Here is a 22,879-nt window from a genome sequence, read left to right as displayed (position 1 = left end):
TCTTCACTTAAATCCTCATATGAGCAGAGAGACATTTCACTTACAAGAAAAGGAACGCACCGAGGGGGCCACAGCGGATATGCAGATGGAAGAGATTAGAAAGCACATTTATGGCGGAGGTTCACACTATGAAATGGTCCTTGATCTCAAATTGACATAAATGGGGCCATTTCTGACATCATTTAGCCATCACAGGCTCCGTTCCAGCGCCGCTGTCACTGGTCCCCATGCACCTGATGTGACGCCTGCTAAGTATGAGAGGCAGGAAAAAGGGCTGTCTGAAGAGCAGGTCTGATTAAAATCCAGGCTCTACTGGGGAAAGAGTAGAGTTTCATGTTTTATATAGATGGCCCAGAAAGACGAACCGAAACTTTACTGGGAGGATTTTTTATTTTTTATTTTGTAGAGTGCGTCTGTGAACATTTGTGACCCCCAGTGACATTGTTCTTCAAGCTGAGAGGCTCACAGAGTTTCAAATAAATATTTCTTTTACCATTTCAACTTTAATATTAACCACCAACCAACCAATCAACCAACCAAACAACCAGCTAACCAACAGACATGTATGAACACATTCTTGGCGGAGGTAATAAACATACTACTTTCTCTACTACTACCAGCAGTTCTGCTGATCAGCATGAGATAGACGCAGAAGTCTACTGACTCCACAGTGTGGTACATTTGGCACTGAACTGTCAAAATAAAAATGATATAATACACTGTCAGTTAGTAATCATGGTGGCTCGGGGGGTAATAATGGCAGGCAGCATCACAGAATTTGGACTCAGTTAAGGAGTTCCTCATTACATTTTCTTGGCACTTTCCTGGAGGCCTCATTCCTCCCATCAGGTTCCTCTTCCACAGGCCCACAAGGCTTCCTTCCTACCTGCGCAGCATTTTGGCAAACCCGCTTTATTATGCTGCATACAACAGCATCATTTTCCCAAGCAGCTGTGTGTGCATGTGTGTGTGTATATAACGCTTATCTACATATTGACTCGGTTTAAATCCACACCCTTGTCTGCCATAATAATTACACATCTTGTAAAAGGAAGTACTCAATTCTTCCTGCACCTGAGGCGGGCGGCTGCAGGAGTTGCCCATCGGCGCCCAGCAAACACACCTCCGGCGCTGCCTCGTATCCAAACAGCTTCAGCGTACACCCACGGCCATTGCCTTCCATAGTGTAATGGCGGGCTTTTCCATTACACTCCGAGTGAACAGAGAGCGCCAACGCAAGAACGGGTAAATGTGTTTTCCCTGTGTCGCAGGAACAAAGCAGTTGGGATAGGTCGGACAGGTAATAAAGACAGCGGGGGCCTGTTTTATAGTTGTCAACGAGTCAGACCACACACACGCATAACTGCACACATCGCGGTACACAAACACACAACAAAGCAGCGGTGTGTAGTGACACAGGCTGGCCCGGGAGGTGTGTTTACATTTTGTGGCTCTCTGGACCTTGTTGTGTGTGTGTGTATATAAAGATCGCTCCAAAAAAGGCCAGGCTTTTTGTGCTCTTTTTCAGCCAAACCACATCCACTGGCTCTGAACTGCCATAACCCGCAATCAGAACGCTGATGCGGGTGACGGAGGCCATATCCAGCGATTCACAACTCTCCCCAAGTTCTATCAGTGGAGGGCGTTCATTAGTCCAACAAATACATAATTTATGCAATCTAAAAAATACATGTGATCATGAATCAAGACGGGAATGAGAGACACAGAAACATTGAGGTTCTCTGGTGATGCCGACTCTTTGTTTCGGGAAAAAGCGAATAGAGGTCAAGTGCTGCCAAACATGGCCAACCGCAACATTGTTGTTGTGCTGCTTCGAGGCCGGATCAGAGTCAGACCTGGTGACACCCCACTCCAAAAGAGCAGCAGCGTGTTTTTTTCTCTCTCGGACTATGCTGCTGTATTTCAGAGACAGTTATTTCCTCCATTATCCGTGTAATGGTTTAGCGCACAGAACAGAAGTCACATCAAAGCAACACATATTGTTTAATTGTACTAAATATGCATAACCCTAACCCTAGTGGACATGTGTGGGCCCCGTTCAGGAAAACTTGGGGAGGCATTACGTTCGACTCCACGCTAACAGACACGAACAACACACACCGCTGGAAGCAGCACAACGTTTTCAGCCACACGAGCAAACGTCTAAAAACAGCGCCGGAGCCAATAGCCTTTATCCTCTCTCCATTCAGCGCTTACATTCATGTGCATGGTGATGTCTGAATTCTGCTGAGATTATTTGTCAAAAACGGCTGAATTTCACAGTTAATTGGCCTCCCTAATTAGCACAGGATGTCTAATTCCCATTGCAGTCAGTGTGCTAAATGGTAAAGCTTTAGCGAGCGGATGCCATTCCTTTTGGTCTGAGCAGAGAGACTCCCCGTGCAAGCCGAGCTACACTGTACATTACACACTCAATGATCGATCCTAAATCTTAATTAGGGAAACGACAAACAAGCAAGGGGACTTAATGAACTGTGTACCTTGTCAAACAGCTGGCTGATTATATTTATTGAGATATATGTTAAATTTAATGATTCGGGCAATTAACTGTAGACCCCTCTGTAATCTCTGAGGGACATAAAGGGGCCAGGGAGGCGAGCACCAGGGCCACAGACCTAATGGAAAGCAGCTGACAAATATTTGTCATCCCCAGAGTGCTGAAACAGCCATCAGTGGCTCAGAAGACCTTGTGCGTCAGGAATAAAGATATCATACAGATTCCCCCCCCTCTTGTGTGCTTCAATCCCAGTCGTTTAAGGTCCTGCCTTTACACTGCCCCCGATGCTGTAACAAGACGTGTTTCAGGCGCTTTCTCTGCTTTGCTGGGACCTCGTTTCCATTTAATGATCTGAGATGTTCCACAAAAACAATACAGAAACATAACAAAAGACATCTAAAAAGTGGGCACAGTCTTTATTATCAGTGCCTTTTTTTTTTTTTCCACGGCCATCCATTTCTAACTTTTTTTTTTTTTTTTTTCTAAATTGGTCAAATGGAAAGCAGTGGAAAGCGAGGAAAAAAAAAATTAAGCCGAGCCGAAAAGTGCGACTTGGATTTAATATTTTATAATTGCCAAGGGACATTCTAAGATCAATGAATTTTTGCCCGGGACGCACATCAGAAAGAGATGTACTTCAGTCTTTTTAGGGAACATTGGTCTATTTAATTCCAGTGTCTGATGCATGTGAAATATGCCTTCCATGGCCTCCTTCTTCTTCCCCAGGCACTGCTGCAGGCAGACATTACCACTTTTAATGGGCCGCCATGAGAAGAGGCAAGTCAGCCAATAACCCATCCTCACTAATGGATCGCCTTGTTTGTTCTCTTTCAACCATTTTCTGAAGCTAATTTTAGACGTTCTGTTTTTTCGGTTAAAAGACAAAATAGAGGACAAAGTATCACAACAATATTTTAGCACAAAACAACGAGATGAATGGTCCTCGGACTGAAGGGAGAAGTAAGAAACTGTATTATTTAAGCACATCATTTACATGTCTCGTCTTTGTGTGAGTAAAGGAGCTGGTGGTTGGGTCCAGGTTATGAGAGGGGTGGCTCGAGTGTAACTGGAAGCCAAAACAGGGCCTCTCCTAGCGGGAGACGGAGAGGAAAAAAACAGGCTGCTTCTGGACCCTGCAGTAAAAAGCTTCGAGCAGAATAATGGGGTGGTTAACGGCAGTAGGTTTTAAGGGTTGGGAACGATCAAGTCAAGGATTGATTTATCACCAGCTGCTGAACAGTCAACAAAACACTCACTATTAATTATTTGAATTTAACCTCAATCATCAAAACAAATAGAAATTTGCAATTAACATTCCTGCCGTACGATTCACTCATCATCCATCGCCAGCGTTTGTGAAGCGGTTATATATTTCTGATAAACACAATGAATCATTTCACAGATAGTTCAAATGTTTACTGTAGTTGTCTGTTGCATTGCAGTCATTTTGTATAGCAATCACACTTTGTATGACTTAAACATCACGTGTTTTACCTTTCCTGTAGATTATTTTCATTAAGGATTTCATGATTAATTAATCAATCGTTGTGTCTATAAAATGTCAAACAATTGGGAAAAATATTCATTACGAGCGACGTCTTCAAATGCTTCTGCTGTCCATCAACAGTCAACAGTTACAAATAAAAGCAGCAAATTCTCATATTTTTGACATTTTTGCTTGAAAAATTACCGAAATGAGTATTCGATTATCAAAATAGTTGGTGACAAAGTATTTTTCGACTGTCTTCTCAATTAATCGAATAATCTTTGGGTTGAAATCCTTTTTTTTTTGGCCAGAAATGCAAACGTCTACAAACGAGCTATGACGCAGATGGTGCTCCATTATTTCATATTGAGCTTTAAACAGCTACTGGACACATAATGTACACGTCCACAATGAAAAAAGTCCTGAATCAGATCCTGCAAACTCAAACTACTCTCTATGTTGGCATTTCTGCCATCTAGTTGTAGCGTTTTGCCTACTCCATACATATTACCACCTCTCCTCCGCCCTCCTTGCCGTTCTCCTGCTGCCCCCCTCCTACCAGCAACCTAATGAAAGATCTTTTCCAGCATTTTCTCCCTTCTTTCCCCAGGCTCAAACCTTGACAGCTGACAATGGAGCTGACATAAAACTTATAGTCGGAGGAAAACAAACTTAAATACACAGCGACAAGAAAATGCACTGCTCCCTGGTAATGCCACGGTGTTGTTGTGCACAAAGCAATCAGGGTTAAATCTAACAGCGTCGCAGGAGGTCCTATAAAAAAAACGACAGTAAGTCACACAAAGACACAGGACTTTCTTAAGTGAACTATAACAGCGAGAACTCTCTGGGCTCTCCAGGGCTCCACCATGTAAGTTTCAGAGGCTCAGTGTTGACAACTTCATTAGCAGCGCCCGCGCGCTAAAACTCTCAAGTCGTTCGAAAACATTATCACATGTTCAGAACTTGGAGGGCCCAGAGTTTCCATCTCCTCCAGGATGGAAGAAACACGAGCAGTGATCGAGGCGTTTTCTCTGCCGATCCCTGTGAGTGGTGGAGGCGTGGGATGAGGAGAGTGGGTTTGCACAGTGCGGTATAGCACAGCATGGGGCCCAGGATGTTAGGCTGTCCCCATGTCCCTGGCCAGCAGGCTAGCTAGAGAGCCAGCCATTATCGGCTCGCCTCCGAAGCAGCGAGGCGGAGAGGGGAGAAAAAAAAAGCAAATTTCATTCTTCAGAAATTTAATTATATCAAGATTAACAAGGGAGGTAATTAATTTCTTTAAGATGGGTATCTTTTAAGTGCCTGGGGCTCAACTTTGTTGTCAAAACTGTATATTTAACCATTATTTCAGGGCAAAGTTTTAAAGGCAGAAATGAGGGGGGATCATGTCTTTGCCATGAATATGGATATATAGGACGTTCTTATCTAAATAGGGAGATTACAGTGTTAACACTAACATGTACATTTATGTGGATTTCAAAATATAAGGTTGATTTAGGAAATTCTCAAAAAATGAAGCATCACAAACCAGCTGCGTTTAAAATGATTCCCCACATTTACTGTTAACACTACATTTATATTCTCAGATAGGCAGAGCAGCCGTACGCTCGAAGGTTGAAACCCCAGACCACCGTGTGGACCGCAAGGCCATCCAAGGCATTAGACCTACCCTTGGACAGCACAACACAAGTATAATTTTTTAGGAGGGAGTTCTGAGTGGGAGGGAGGTAGTGTGACGCTCTCACATGATTTAAACAGAGTTTGCATCAGATTATGCGTAAGACCAGGGTGATTAGATTATAAGACAGAGCCAGAAGTGGCTTCCAGTGTTCCTGGAAGTTAAGTTTATATGAGAACACAGTATAAATCCCATTCAGCCCTCTACATGAAATCACCTACAAAGAGCCTCAAAAACATACAAAGTATTTCATGAAAAGTTTTATCAAAAAATGATTCTAAGCAGTTGTGTTTTTAGGCTTGAGTGTGGGTGTGTACTGTTTTCTGTCTTGAGGTTAGATGCAACACAATTAGTTATATAAAATGCATCAACGTCAGGGCTGCAACTAACGATTATTTTCATCGTTGACCAATCTGTTGGTTATTTTCTCGATTGATCGAATAGTTTAGGTCTATTTAATGTCAGAAAATGGTGAAAAATGTTGATCAGAGTTTCCCAAAGCGTCAGACGACGTCCTCAAATGTCTTGTTTTGTCCACTCCACAACCCAAAGATATCCAGTTTGCAATCAGAGAATTTTAGTTACTCAGGCTGATTCATAGATAATCAAAATAGTTGTCAATTAATTTAACAGTCGATTAATTGTTGCAGCTCTAATCAATACCCACTTATGTATCATGTATCATAGATATTGTGTCCAACTCTATAGAATGAGTGAATTATATGCTTTCTTTTTTGGCCTGATTTATATACCTTTGCTATGTGTAATATGCTTCTTTGAGTTCGGCTAGCTAAAATATGTAACCTGAAAGAAGCAGGTGGTGGAACATGTCGTTGTAAATGTGTGTCGCTGATCTTGGAGGCCATTTCCATGAAGTGAGGACATTTTAGCCGGTGATGCTGAGTCAAGTTGACAGTCACCATATAATCTAGACCCAACAGACAATAATGTCTGCTACAGTAGCTCCGCTGCTCTCTCATTCTATACATATTTCAACTCATGTGCAGACAGCAAGATACTGATATGTCAGCGAGTAATATTATCTTTTTTATGCCTCGCATCTGCTTTATAGTGGAGAAACAAAAAGTCCACTACAGACTGGTTAAAAACAACAGAGACAGTGGAGCGAGCCATTCAGAGAAGCCTGTAAGTTTTCCATCGTGTCCATGAAGATATTCATTAAAAAGGTAAACAACATTGAAATGTGTTGTGTGTACAGAAGACTACAATATTTACGATGGAAAGAACAATGTATATTTATTACAAAATGTGCTTTTCATTGTCAGTTGGTCGGTAGTTTGGTCCAACACGTTGGTCCAGACTGAAATATCTCACCAACTACTGGATGGACTGCTATGATGTGTTATACAGACATTCATGGTCCCCACAGGATGAACCCTTTATGTCTTTGGTTGTCCGATGACTTTCCCTCGAGTGCAACCATGTTCCTAGTTAAATATCTTGATAATGGAGAGATTGCCGTGAAATGTGGTTACAACATCCACAGTGGGCGGAGGAGGAATTTAAATGACTCTGATGATCTTTACTGTTCCTGTAGCAGTTTCTTACTTATTCTGTGAGTATGCGAACACTCAAAACCAAGATGGTGAACATGTTTACTATAGATCTGCATGTTAACATTGTCATTGTGAGCATGTTAGCACGCTGACGTTAGCATTAAGCACAAAGCGCCAGCGTCACAGAGCTGCTAAGCACGCCTGTAGACTTGTTTGCACTGGAACTTACTATTCATTGCGACATTAAATTGAACGCATTTTAAGCTTTTATTTACTTCTTTTATTCAAACTGACACTTGCCATATGGGCTTTTCAAAATGCTAATTCCTCCATCATTCAATTAATCATTTTTTAATCAATGAACATTAATAAAAGTAACTGATAAACATTTGTAATGGTGTGTGTGTTACGCTGTGTTTCCTTGACAGACATTTTCTCACTTGACAGTAAATTACGATATCTATTATGTATGTTATGTCTAATGTAATATGTAAAATGTAACTTTGATGTAATGTAGTTATGTTCAACTGTCACTGCATCATTTTCATGTATTTTATGTCTAATGTAGGTCTAATTAGGACATGTGTGTTTCATATTTTCGGGGCATTTAAATACAGAGCTACTGTACATGGGAGCAGGGTGAAGAAAAACAAAATGCATTTATCTTTTCATGCTAATGATATGGCTGTATTTTAAACGCTTTAACCCACAGTCCACATCGCAATAACCACTGGTGGGTACCGCTGTGCTCCGTATTGTGCAGGGGAAGGGAAAGTTGGCAAAGTGCACTGTGTTAAAGCTCTAAGAACGCATGGCATCCGGCCAAGGAGCCCCTGTAACCATTCTGAAGACTCAACTCTGTCTCCTTTGTGTCCTCGCTGGAAGTACAGAATTGCCCAGAGATGTAGAGTCAAACTAATATTACAATCTTCTTGACATTATGAAACCAATAGCGGCCTCTCTGTGCCCTCTTTAATCATATTTATGTAGTATGTAGAGAAGGAGAGCCCACATGGGAATCCTTATGCTTCATTACAGCTTGATATAAGTCACGCTAAAGTCACTGCATTCTACTTCAGATCCCACCCCGCATTATTTAAATGGAGAAATAAATAAATAAATGCAATGGCTAATCGGTGGGGGTTAATGTCAATGCACCCGGCGGATTTAAGAGAGGTCTCCATATGTTTAAGAGCAAATATGGAGCTCCACATGTGTAAAGAAAGCTTAAAACAGAAAGGTCAAGTTCGCCGTCCTTTCACACTGTACGTTGGAGAGGAGGACGGGTGTTGTGGTAGTAAAAAAACATGAGGGGGCTGTAAGTGAGTACTGTATAGTCGCACTTCTCCTACTGGATCAACAAGCAGGCATGACATTTCAGCCAAATACTATCCCCAACAGAGAGAGGCGAAAAAGATGCAGAAGGAAGAAGAGACGGGGGAGGAGGAGCGAGTGGTTTCCACCACGCTGTCCCTTCTGCTAGCATTCACTTGGCCTTTCTCCTCCTTAACCAAACAGCCTGGTTGGTCCTAGTCCTCTGAGTCCTAACGCCCCCCCCTCCAGCTCCGGAACCGTCGTGCTCTGCGAGTTTCCTGTTTGTCTGGTTGAAGACCTGGCCGTTTTACTCCCAGGCGGCACTCTGGGAGCGACGCAGGAGGAGGAGGAGGAGGAGAAGGAGAAGAAAGAAAGCACAAGAGAGGAGGACAGAGGGGAGGTTGGCGGGGGAGAAGGCAAAGGGAGAGACACTGAACACTCCCGAGTTGGGATTGATTTACTTCATTAACCGAGATTACAAGTTTAACTTACAAACCAGAGGTCAAAATTTCTCATTAACAAGGGGACCGTGGAGAACCTCAGGGCTTGGAGACCACTCTTATTACTGACTACACATTTCAATCTGTCTTTGATGTTCCATGTCTGCCTTTCTACCCCCTCTTTCCCCCTCCTATTTTTTGGCAGCGAGGTTGATTTTAATTGTAGCTATAGAACAGAGCATAGTTTGCCTGTAAGCCAGCCTCCACATCTGTAGTGAGTGCAGCTTTAGTGATATTGGGTGCAGTCCATAGCTCGGGGCTAATTTTAATGGTCCCCCCCCCCTCCTCCTCCCTCCCTCCTTCATTGGAGACTCAGATTGTTTTCCACGTGATTCCTGTTAATTTAGCTGGAGGAAAGGGCATCAGTTTTCCTTGTGCTTTTTCCCCCTCTCTCCCCATGCCTCTCACTCTATTGCCTCACTCCTTCTTTCTGATCTACAGCCTCAAAGAAAGAAGGTGAAATGAATTCAAATGGAAAAATAGACTGTGCTCACTATTAAATCGCACGCCTACCTTTGTCCCCTTGCATTGCGCCTGGTCGAGACAGATACGAGGCAGGCAGCGTGGCTGTACAAACCGAGGCAATTTAGCTGCTATTGTCGCTTTTTACGTCAACAAACAAAGCTCTTCCTTTGATGTGATAAATGGCCTCAGTGGCGGGATGATAACTACGAGCTCGTAAATGTGTCAAGGATGTTTCAAAGCGCTGATTGTGTTTAACACTGCAGGACATGGTGCGCCGAGGCACATTTTTACATCGCAGAACCTTTAATGCTAACCCCAGATGTACCGAGGAGCCTCTATCTGTTATTTCACGAGCTAGCAAAACAGACGGCACGCACTTTAGTCAAGATGCACCAAATGGGAAGAGAGGAGATCACAGCACACAAAAATCAATGAGGGGGAAATGAAACAGTAAAGTGTTCAAATAATGTGAAGTGTGTGAAGGGACAGAATATAGAGGGTGTGATGGAATAATCATTGTGAATAAAGCTCTGTTTGACAGACTCTCCTCTCCTCTGTCCACAATTCAATGAGCTAAAAATCCATTTTTATATCTTCTCTGAACAATATACAAATACTGATGTGGCCATAGAGGAGCAAAGAGCTGGAACACGGTATACAGGCTGCTAATGCATACACTGTTAGCAGCTCACATACTGTTCAGTAGCAGCTGTGCTGTGCAGATGAGTTCAACCCACAATCAAAAATAAAATGTTATTTATTTCCTGTAGTGGTATTTATCCACCTAAATTGTTTCGCTGTGAGTTGCTTAGTTTTGGAGATATTAGCCGTAGACATATCTGCCGTCTATTCAATATAATGGAGTACAGTTTCTTGTAGGATCTATTTTTTTCTCTACCACACTACATCCGCCAACTGTATCACCGCACAGCATTAAGCGTCAATCTACTCATGGACGAGACGCTAGCTATCTAAGCTAACTAAGCTAGGTAACGGCAACATCGGAAAAGGTAGACGTCTCCAAAACTTGCCAACTCACACCGAAACAATCAAGATGGATGAATAGCACTACAGGTGAATGGAAACAAATGCATTGTACTGTCCCTTTAAAGAAAAATCATCTCCTAGCAGCGATGGACATTAAATTTTCCGTGGAGGTGTATGATTTGTTTTATGATTGGTGCCTAACACGACAAAACATACAGTTGGAATTAAAATATCATTTTTTAACAGCTCAACACTTTTTTAATCAGGCGTCATTAATCATTATAGTGTCCAGTGATCTTTGAGCTAATGTTTTGGGGGCTTCAGAGCCTTCATCACATTTCCATCCTCCTTCAGCTGCCCTTTGTCACTGTGCTTCATCCCTCCACCTTCTTCAAGGCAGCTCACCCTTGACTTTTGTGCTGAACTTCAAAAGCCTGGTTGTGCTGATTGGAGGGTTAGCGCTGTAGGACGGGGACTACTGAGCTGGAGGGGGCATTTCGCGATGTGTGTGCCTTGTGCGGCCCCTGCCTGTGCAGTGACCCACCGCTGGGGCCACAGCAGGCCTTCTTCCAGCCAGCCAGCCAGCAGCCCCAGCCATTGGCTCCTTGGAACTAATCCACCCTGCGGAGCCCTGTAAGGCCCCCTTTGTTCCCTCCTGCAGACTAGATCAGGCTGGAGACAGACACTCCAGTCTTGACTGGCTATCAGTTTCACAGCCCGTGGCGATCCACATCCAGGCACAGGCCCAAACCCAGTCGAGCCACCATCAAATTAAAGGTGGGTGAATAGGGCGGGGGGGGGGGTTGGGTTGTGGGGAAAGGAGCGAAATTGTGTCACCTGAATTCCGTCACAGTCCGAAACATGGTGAAAAGGTGGTCTGATGAGGAAAAGAACAAGCAGGAGGGAAGGAATATTGAAGAAGAGGATTTCAACAGGAGCTCTGCCTCTCGGTGAACAGAGCAGGATCTCAACAAGGCCATTATCTGGCTCCTAATTTGAGCTCTGGCACAGCACTGAAGGGCTGCCTTTGTCTGGGATTAATGCGGAAAGCTCAGGATGCGATGTCAGAGGGAAATAATCAGCATGGGCCCTTCATAACGTAGGCTGCTTGTGCTCCTGGCCAGGGCCCCCCGGCTCATTTCTGTGGAGATGAAATCTATGACAAGCCCCTCAGTGAAGCTGAGAGCAGGCAACAGTCCAGTAACACCCACAGGCCTCCAGGCATCCTGTGACCCCCTTAGAAAAGTCACATTCACTTTGCTCTGGAGAAGGGAAAGAGAACGCTGCAGGCGCTTCCAGCCCATGTGAAATGAAGAAATGTGAGGAGGTGAAAACGAAGTGAAAATAAGTTAAGATTCCTCCTCCGCCCCCTCTGCAATCACTCCAGAGGAGGGGCGCGCCGTGACTTCACTTCATTATGCCCCTCTAATTAAACATGAACAGGACATTAACAAAAAGGGATAAAATAGAAACAACTCCAGCATAATGTATATTCATGTTTATGTTGTGTAACTGCATTTGGAGAAAGCAGTTTGAGAAAGCAGATTTTTCTGAACGCAGCAGAAGGTCGCGGGCTAATACCCATCAGGGTAAAACATTCTGAAAGAGGTTGGCACTGCACTCAAGGACCAGAAGTAATGCTTTTATTTTGTTATTTATGCTTTTTTACCGGGTGCATTACCATGCTCCTCTGCAGCATATTGCTGCGAAGCGAAGGATGAGAAGATGCAACTCAATAAGCAGGTTATTAAAATGACCAATTGACATTCAAAATTCAGGCTTATTTTAGATTCATCATATTTACAGATGAACATGTTGAATTTAAATGTTTCCCCTGATGCCTAAAGGAAAAATGTGACTCGGTACAGAAACTGTGCATGACTTCATGTATGACCCCGTGCTGCAGAAATATGATACTCAAGTCATTTTCTTGTGGAACTTAAAACAGGAGACTGTTCTTTATAATAACACAGTTCAGCTTAATTAAGAACAGACTGGGCGAGTCACATGGGAGTATGTCACCAAGCTGCCTGTAACATACAAAGATATTTCCTACCATCGACGTCACGTTCGCCAATTTAACTGGAGAGCGGATTACCAGACAGATTTTTAAACATGGCTGATGATTAACAGGTTAGGAATGAAAAGGGTGTGCTGCATTAAGACTACAAAAGCCTTAGGCGACAAAGAACCCAGTCCACAAACCAAACCTACTCCTCGGTGCCTCCAGAAAAGGTATCGGGCTCATGACTCGGATCAGAGATTTTTCGGATTTGTTCGTCTTCATCCACTTTGTAGATGAATAAACACGAGAACAATGGTTCAGAGGGCTGCACACTGTGTCGCCGACCCACCAGTGCACTTCACAGCTCCCTCACCACACGAGCCTCAGCTGCGGGACGGTTCTGTTGGACTAAGGAAGCCAAACTGGATCTGAAATCTCACTCGAACTCTGATCTGTGGCCACTCAGTAAAATACATATATGTATAAGAAGACATACATATGGAAAAGAATGAAGGCAAGGCTTCATCTCAAGTGAGTTGTTATCACTTCAATGATTTCACTTGTCACCTGCTCTAATGCAGGATGACAGCAACATATTGACTGGCCCGTGTGAATGTCACACGTCACCCACTGCGGTGTCTTATTGTTATTATTCCAGATGCAGCAGGTCATTTTTTTCAGTCATGCTGATCTCTAATATTGCTAATTCTACACTATAATTGCATGTTTGGATTAAATAATTAAAGTTTTTACATGTCAGGGCAACGTGTATGACAGCAGCTGACACAGTATCAATCACAAGTTATTTTTTATTTACCACTGGACAAAATATAGTCACCGTTTTCATTCTCTCACACTCTGCTCACCCCTAATATGTCAGACTGTCAACTGAAGAGCCAGACGGAGAGGAAACTGTTGGAGAGGTTAGGGTCAAACTCCTTCAGGCAGTTTTTTACTGTTATGTCTTCTTATGCATTCTGACATCTCGACTACAACTCAAATATATTACATAACTTGAAACAATTAAGGACTTAAATTATTTTGAGCTCGAAAGGGGGATTTGAAGAGAAGCCGATCGGTAGAGGAGAAGTCCCGAGAGTGGACTGTGATGTGATCACTCCTTCCACCACGTGTTATTCTATCAGCAGTGACTAAATAGGTTATACGGGCTGTGCCTGGATAGACGATATAAAGTAAACAATCGATTTTTCTTTTTCAGTAAGAAGTGAGTAGTGTGCCATTGGTTGGCTGGCTGCACTGATGCACTAATCTTGCATCTGCATCAGGAAAATATGGTGTAACGAGATGTGCTGTTGAACAGTGATATATAAGAATTCAGGACAATAGCTGTTATATTAGGCAGATAAATAAAACAGGCAGAAAACTAGAGTAGATAAACAAGAGCTCCAGTATGCTAAATTATCAGGGAGCAGCTGGACCAACTAAACAAAAAGTGGTCTGAACTAACTACAATCCGGCTGTAGATTACTAATTGTCCGAGGACAAGTCGGCCCCTGCACTCACGTTAATAATGTCAGAAAACTTTTTACAACTACCGAGTGTCGAGTTTCTGACTACCACAAAGCTCGACCTACAGACTCATGAAAAGGTTTGGAGCGTTCTGTGGAGGTACAACCTAAAGTCTCCGAACAACAACACGGTAATTAGATTCAGGAGAAAATCCTGCATTAACACAAAAACTTTAGTCTATCTGACCAGCAGCTGGAATTTAAACTCACCACTGTTACCTGCAGTTATGGATTATTTCTTATTCGCTGTCTTGCAGATACATATTCAGTGACTCATTTTTATGCATATCTACCAGCCCTCCATGTTTGAACTCACCACAGTCAGGGATGACAGAACCATGAAAATTAACATTGAAAGATGTCTGCACAAAAAAAAATTTACCTTTAAGAAAAAACTGAGAAATACATTATCTTGGATTTAAAGTACCCTTTCTAGAAAGCAAAGTAGACAGGTTGTAAATATGTTTATCTTTACTGTGTCGTCAGCAGGGTGGTGAGAGATCATCACCTGCTCGTTATCACAAATGCACTGAATTTTTTATATTTATATATCGGTGCATGTTGGACAAGATACAGTATACGCCAATCCTGATAAATCGGTAGGTTCCCACCAAATGTTAATGGTGATGTATCAGGTCAACACTTGCAACTGGATATGGACAAAGAAAAAAACGACAATATAGTCATTAGGTGAGTCTTACCTCTGTCCCTGATGGAGTGGCCCCTGGTGAATCCACTTTACGTTTTTTGCGGGGTCCGATGGCGGCTAGTGCTGTAAGGTTGGCATCTCGCTGCCTCATCTGGGCCAGTTCCTGTTGTTGCATCTGGAAACAGACAACACAAAGATTAGAAAAAATGACCTTCTACACTACACGTGCTGACTGTTTCTCTGGTATCACACACATCTGTTTGGGTAAGTCAGTACGTCATGTGCAGGGTATCAGTGTGCACTGGTGACCCGAATGCCAAACGACATTTTCAAGTATACTGAAGGTGTCTAACCAAAAAGTGATTTTGATGTAAATATTTACAAGCTTTGATTTATATACAATGTCCTTTATGCTTTTTACAGATGAGTTTACCAAAGATAACTATATGTGATACAGAACTGTCCTTGGTTAGCTCTTTTAGCTCTGACGGTCACAACCTCCCGACATGATACTCTCTTTCTCTGTATCTGTTAAGCACATCAAGGTGCACCATGGTGAGTGCTTGTTGGCACACGAGTGACCCCAGCATTTACGTTGTTTTTAGGAACATTTGCAACCAGAGCTGTTACATGTTAGCGCAGTGTGAGACCAGGTGAGGATGAGAAAAAAACAGGGGGCACAGGATAAAGATATCCTTCTTCTTCTTCCTTCTGTCTGTCCATCCGCGTATTGTATGAGCCCTCCTGAGCCAAACAAAATGGAAGCCATTAACAGAGCTACTGTCAAAGACCGATTGTGTGTGTGTGTGTAGTCACATGGTGCCATTGTGATTTTAGCGGTTTGTGATGTATAAGGGGGAGGTTGTGGGGAGGCACTGCCCGAGGTAATGTCATGTCTAGCCGCGGGGCTGAGGGGGAACCCAGCGTCGCTGGGAGCTGCCCTTTCTATTGGGTGGATGTGTGAGGGCCTGGGGCCATGGCACAGAGGGTGTCAGCACTCCCTCCAACATGCAAAACACAGTACACACACACGCACACACACACGTGCCTATCAATCTTGGCCACAGCACAGGGAATGCCTACCCACCAGCTTGCCTGCGTGCTTGCCCGCTGGGGGAGAGAGGCCTGGGTTGCAAGCGAACAGGGACAATCAATGTGCGCTTTCATGTCTTTCATGTTCTTTTATGTTATCTCTCAGCATGCGTTCGCCGGGCGCTGGTGTTTGTGTGAGACATGCGTGTTGTCTGATCAGGGGAAAATTTCATGTTACTTTCAGATGGCGCTCTTTAAAAGGTTGCTTTGGTGTATAAAGTCTGATCTAAAATGTGCATGCAGTTGCCTCTGATTTTTTTTTCCTAAAGCCCCGGTGGCAAGGCATGCCCTTTAGGGTGTTGCCACTTCACATTTAGCACGGCGGAACTGTTGAAAGATTCAAACACGCTGACAACACAAAGTAGGGGAAATAACAGCAGCAGTACCAACCAGCTGAATATATAAACTGCTTTTATTTGTCTGTTTTTAAGAAAGGAGGGTTGAAGACCATACAGTACATCCTGCGATTAAAACGAATACTGAAGGACGAGGCCGTGAAAGTGATTTGTCGAGTTGGGAACCAGGCTTTTAATTCTATGCAAATGAAGACATAGGGGGAATAATGGAGTCGGAAACTGGGGGTCGTGGCTGGACGAGGCAAACAGGCTGGGGATGATTATTGCCCCCTGTCCACATGGCAAATGTAGCATTAATGTTATCAATGCTAACCTTATTAGGGCTTTGCCACAAACAACACACACAAATCTCTCCGGGCCTGACCTTAAAGAATCCCGCTGCAAAGTGAGCTGGGAGAGAGCGATAGAGCAGAAGAGAGAAAGAGAGAGAGGTCCGCTATCTCAGTGATGGCACCAGGATGCCGGCATCTCCGCCTGGCAGTTGGCACCAGGCATGGGCTCCCAGCGCCCACAGCAACTGCCTGCATTTTCAGATTTATGACTGTATGATAAATGAAGACTTCATTTTACCATCTGCAACCCTCCAGTCTGCGTTTCCCGTCAATATAGAGCCCGCCATGACACAGGGAGACCGATTTCTGATTTCAATCTGGTGCCACTATGCCGAGTCTACCTTCCTTTAATGACCGCCGACTGATACGAGCCAGAGTTGGGATGGGCTTTTTATTGATTTGTTTTCCCTCAGGAGTTGTTTTGACCTCCATTTAATTCAAACATGTACATGAAATACATTAATATGGACACACATAATGTACAAACGCTGGGAAGTGGTAGCAGTAGCTATGAAGGAATGTGGATACATGTTCAAAACGGTGTCAGTCTTTAGATTGCTGTCATCTACAAGGTTTGTTTAAGTCATAACAAAGTATTCTGGTCACTTTTCACTCTGTTTATTATTGTTGGTATGAAGCAACTCTTCTGTTGTCTCTTTTAGTGAGTTTCTACTGCTCCAGAATCAAAACTGCGACCTACAAGTACAAACATCTCTCTCTACCTTCAGGACGAACCTGTCGGCATTGTTAAGCCTTAGGCGCAGTCACCCCCCGAAAACTGCAAAGGTCACTGCAGAGATTCGCCCCAGACAGGGAAGAATAACCAGCTGGCAGGATGCATACATTTGCCAGGTCCGATCAATGGTACCGCATAAATATCTGCTGTTCCACAAAGTCACGTAAATACCAGTGCTTCCAGTCTGCCTGCGTGCCCTTTTAAAGCAGGGGACTGGAACTTGTAAAGTCAAATTATTAGCAAAGGTCAGGAGATGTAGAACATTTTCAAGATACCCGGCAGAATCAATCTACAGCTTTGTTAGAGAGAGGGTTTTCGTGCTGATGCAAAAAGAACAACGTGAGGTGGTGATGTTACGGTCAGCGCGCGGAAATGTGAAGTATGCAAACACAAATATGTCCATTTTCTGGGGAAACACTTGTCGCAGCTGCACAAAGCTCTCTCACAGACGTTGAGCTAAATGCAAAGCAGTAACAATATGATGGATGAAGCGATCTACAGGTCCAAACGCTGAAGCTGTGAATTTGATATCAATCGGATCAGGACTTCTAATTATCAAGGCTCACACAATTAATCCTAATCTGCGCTGAAAGTTTGAGTGTTCCTAAAAAGACTAATCTACACACATTTTCTGCAACAAGTAAAAGATCAGATTTTAGAATAAATTACATCATCCAATGTTTTACGATAGTAATAAAAAATATACAACATCAAATAACCAACATCCCACTCCAAAAATACAATATCTTTTTTTTTTTTTCTCCTTGCTGTGGACGCTTAAAAAAATCCAGGCCCACGATATCAAATTACATGTATTCATCAGATTATTCGTGTCATTGGATCATGTCCTGGAAGATTCTTCCAAAATCATATTTAAATAAGACTAAGACCTCCAGTTTGAGGGCAGTGGAAGTTAATATTTATCAGCGGTGTAGACAGCTGGTTTGTGAGCGTAACACACAGCGGCTGAATCGGTGGAGCGAACTGAAAGGTGGGGCGAAACGAAGCTAAATAACGGTTTTCAACAACAGTGTACGAATGTTTGTCATTAACATGTTAACTGAACTGATTCCAGCAAATATAAATTATGTTCACTGCATTCAAAGAAGGGATTTTTTACTATCTCTCACTAACGGGTTCTCCCTAATTCACTATTTATTGATATATTTATATAGATTGAGACAGTTTGAATGAGATCCCATTGCCTATAAGTAATAACAAATCAGTGGTCTGTGCATGTTTTGGTTTTGTTGTTATTAAAGTCGTACCAAAGCATTTTGAGGTAGAACAAATGCATGAAGTGGGCCAAAAGTGAGCAACTGAAAATAAAGAAATCCATTTGTCTGTCTTGCTTTCAAAGTTAACTGTTTCCCACATCTCGTCTGACCTCGAGCTCTGCACCCTTAACAGTAATGTAAAAATGCCCCATAAAGACCTAAATAATGAAAAGAAATAACAGGGCTTTTTTTTCTCAACACAAAAGAACAAATAATATGTTCCCTTCTGACGCAAACATGTCCAAAATTCGGCAAGAACCTTAGAGCGTTCTGATGCGCTTGGAGTGCAGATGGGGGGGGGTTTGAGCTGCAGGAGCCATGATGGCCAACCTGCCGTTCTCCATCTCGGCTGTTTTTAACAAAGGCTTTTCTCTCCATCCTCTCTCCCGCTCTCCCTCCCTCCCTCCTCCTGGCCTGAGGGGCTGCTCGCGGCCCCCCAGACGCTTACAGACAGATGTCCTTGGTAGAGCAGAACACGCTCTGCTTGACGTCACGAGCAGCTACGGGGCTGTGAAGGAAGCTAAAGGGCTGACTGCCCTGCAAAGACCACGGTATAAAAGCCAGACTATGGGTTTAGAATTGGCTTGTGTCTTACCCTCCCCCTAGAATAGCTCCGGCCCAACAGGACACAGCGGGGAGCCTCTCGGTATATAGACATAACATATGCCACTTTTTTTGTGAATGCTTCTTTTCCCCCATAGAGCCTCGGTGGAGTTAAACGAGGGTTGGTGGCTCCAGCGGGAATCAAATCCCCTTCCCTGGTGGCCAAGCGGTGTAAGACACCGATGATGTAATCAAAACAACGCCAGTTTGAGCCCGACCGGGGACCTGTCGTCTCCCTTCATTTACTGTCAGCAAACAAAGGCACAAAATGCCAGGACACACGGTGGCAGATTTTATGCCACGCTACATCTAATATCAAAAATATAAGATGTAAATGGACGGTTCTGTTAATGTTACAGTGGGTGTGAGCGTGGATGTTTTCATAAGTTTGTCAGCGTTGCTATAATGGTACTGTCATGGCGTGGACATGAGCAGCCCCCGCAGCTGTGCAGATGCAGAGAGAAGAAATGTTACGGATTCCAGCCATTTTTTATTAAACTATATATCAAACCAAAACAGAAAACAGTGACTCTGTAGGAATGTTAAATATTCTATTATTTTTGTAGCCATGCTCTTAATGCTCGTCAGTTGTGTCACTCAGTTGTGTTTGGTGCTAATTATCAAATGTTAGCATGCCGACATGCCGACCAAAGATAGTGAACATCGTACTCGTACATCGTAGTAAACATTTAAGCATCAGCATGTTAGCATGATCACCATTAGCATATTACTATGCTGATACAAATCGTTACAGACCTGGGATTTGTGTCTACATAACGTTGCTTTAAATATTCTATGTCAATGCTCGATTGTTTTGTCGGTCGGGTTGTGTTTGTTGCTCATTATCAAATGTAAGCGTGCTAACACGCTAAACGAAGATGGTGAACATTACACCCACTGAGCGTCAGCGTGTTAGCTTTGTCAACATGAGCATATTACTGTGCTGATATAATAACTGTACTTGTGACTAATAACTTGACAGAAGACATATTTAACTTGTGCACATCGGTTGAAAGACTGCATTAAAAAATAATACTGTTTATAAGTTTGTGTGTACGCACAAGTTAACACTGGTTCTGTGTTCAAATATTTTAGGAATGAGGCCCAATTGAATTTGTCAGATGCAAGGGAAGACAAGTTTCTGACTTAATCACAAACAAATTATATAAAAATTGTTTTGTTTCATTAATTTCAGGTTCCTATATCCAAAACAGTGCAGAGCAAGTTTTCCACTCCTTCGCATGAGAGCGCGTTGACATTTTACGTATGTGTTTTATGCACGTCTGTTATCCATGGATCTCATTCACCTGACACCCACATGGCCGACATTACATGAACATCTGCGAGCTGCATCTTGAGGCCTTTCTTCATGTGAAGTGCCTGGCAGTTAGTTTGCTGCGGGGAGAAGGGCCATTTGCAGTAAACCAATCAGGTTTCGCTTCTCCATCTGCACTCAGACGCTACAAAGAGACGAGTTAAGCCTCGAACTGCGAATGCAGGCACGTCTTTGTGGTAAAAAACTGAACAGAGACATGTGTGACTTCATCAACAGAGCTCAATAATTACATATGGCAGTGTTCCTCTAGAGGAAACAGTCTAATGTAGAAGTTATATATGAAGATATACGTCTGATGTGTGCACTGTGTTACATGCTGCAGTGCGAGCTGTCATGTCTAATTGGCCTTAAAGGTTTAAAGTTGCACTGTTATATATTTAATGTTGAATATACTGTGTACTGTAGGGTCATATGCATAGATTCAGTACAGTATCTTGTTTTCACAAGAGTGTTTAGGATATATTAACACTTAACACAATAACTAAAACTATTTTTTGCACTCTTTGAATAACAGATAATTAACAGAGTTGAGATTTTAATTAAAAATGCTCTGAAATTCAGTTTCATCATCTTTTCTCGACACACAAATCTTCTTGAATATTCCAGCAAACCTGTTTGTGATTAAATTATTTTACCTATGGAGATGAATTCAAAATACATGCATGAGCTAATAGTCTTGGCTCAGAGTGTTTCATTTCCTCTGAAGGCGAGTATGTCAGAAGTGTTTTCAGGGCCAAGGACCAATTATTCAGAGCCCTCAGCCCTCCCTGGAGCTAAGGTCATTATGTGAGTGTCACTATCATGACCCTACGGTTCCTCTTCATCTGCAACTTATTTGCAGGAATTAAACCTTGTGGAGGGAGACTGTGTGTGAAATACGTGGATTCATTGAATGTGTCTAAAAAGAACTGATGCCTTTACTTTGGAGTAAGTGTTATTTTTATAAATAATAACATTTGCGCTGCACATTTTTCCAAGAAGCAGTGTTTAATGAAGGAGCCAGAAATCAGTGTTAAGCAGATTCTGACGGTGTTACAGAGGAGCGTCGAGCGGAGAGTGGTGATCATTAAAAATACTGCTTATCTAAGGGAAAATTTCCTACTTTAAATGTTCTCTCGCTTTGTCTCATTCTATGCCGGCGTGCTTCGTCTAGCAGTCTTCTCTCTCCCTGTCTCTCTCCTTCTTTTTTTTTTAACATTTAGATTCGCCGCTCGTCACCTTCTATTGATCACGCCTAATTTGCATCCAGGAAAAAGATGAGAACTCAGATATTCACACTCCGAGAGAGGACGATGTCAATGATTTATTCATTTCCAAATCAAAAAAAAAAAAGGGAGTGAAAGGAAGGTAGATGAGAAGGGGGAATCTTCATAGGCAGCAGGCGACTAGCAGGCTCTGAGGCTGGGCTCCTCTTCCCCACACCGCCCCCAGGCACATGGTGTGCAAGTCCTCCTAATTAACAAGGTGAATCATGCTGCCGCTCTCTAATTAGCCAACATGACAATCTAATGGAAACATGCAGGCCGAGCTGGCACACTTAGCATCACCTCACAAAGACCCCCGGTACTGTCCTTCCCATATGAGTTCCACAAAAAAACGACACCTCCGATTTTAAATGGAAAAAGGAGAGAAAAGGTGGGGCAGAGCAGTTCAGGGAAGTGTGTTTTTGGGAGAGGTCAGAAGGGAGAAGTTGAGGGTGAGGTGTTTTTTTTTTTCTTCTTTTCTATATTCTCGCCTCTCATGCGCCTTGTGCGGTGCTTGTTGCCTAATTGAAACGTGTCCTGCCTCCTGCCTCCCTCTCACTTATATCCCAGGCACAGGAGGCTGGCACCTCGCCACCAGCGTAGCTCAGCATGCCCAATTCCCCTGTCGCTTGAGTCCCAAGGAGTGCTCTGGCGCACAAAGAGAAAAGTGAACCTACAGGCTTGTACAGCGAGGAGACGAGTCGCTATCTCCCTCTGAGGCAAAAAAAAAAAAATCTCCTTTTTTTTGTTGTTTTCCTCTCATTACAGCACTTTGTAATATTCGAAAACACACAGGAACACCAAAGGTACTTTTATAGCCTGCTTCTTCTTTTTTTTTCTTGTAATATGTCTTGAGGTGTAGAAAAAAAAAACTGAAGTTGAAACTACCGACAACAAAGCAACAAATAAAAAATAGGTTTAGCGCACTATCTTTAGGACCTGCAAAAACAGACCTTTCTTATGTGATAATTAAATTAACCACGTCAACCCCATGTGAGATCTTTCACAAAACATAAAATAAAGTTTACACCTGCTAAACTAACACGTAACCTAATTTGTAAAACAGGTTTAAGAAGACCTGATCTTTCCATGAGCATTATGTTCTTATGCTCACAATCCCACTAGCTGACCGTGAATGCTACTGCTCTATTCATATTAAGGTATTGTGTGTCTGTGAGACCAGAAGACAAGAATATATAACAACTATGAACTGGGACACACAAAACAGCAGGAATTCTCTTTGAAAGTCAGC

General features: G+C 42.9%; 1 protein-coding gene across 3 annotated transcripts in view; it reads right to left on the bottom strand.

Moving 5' to 3' along the window:
• LOC311260303 (transcription initiation factor TFIID subunit 4) overlaps window positions 1–22,879 on the bottom strand; it is an 87,498-nt gene that overhangs the window by 11,653 nt on the left and 52,966 nt on the right. For all 3 annotated transcript variants that reach the window (XM_084357971.1, XM_084357972.1, XM_084357973.1), the window contains one exon: window positions 14,704–14,826. In XM_084357971.1, the coding sequence (XP_084214097.1) occupies window positions 14,704–14,826 (123 nt within the window). The remainder of the gene's footprint in view (window positions 1–14,703; window positions 14,827–22,879) is intronic.

The sequence above is a fragment of the Pagrus pagrus genome (genome assembly GCF_965226575.1).
Source record: "Pagrus pagrus genome assembly, chromosome: 1".
In the NCBI taxonomy this organism is placed as follows: Eukaryota; Metazoa; Chordata; class Actinopteri; order Spariformes; family Sparidae; genus Pagrus; species Pagrus pagrus.
This window is presented reverse-complemented; position numbering and strand designations above follow the sequence as displayed.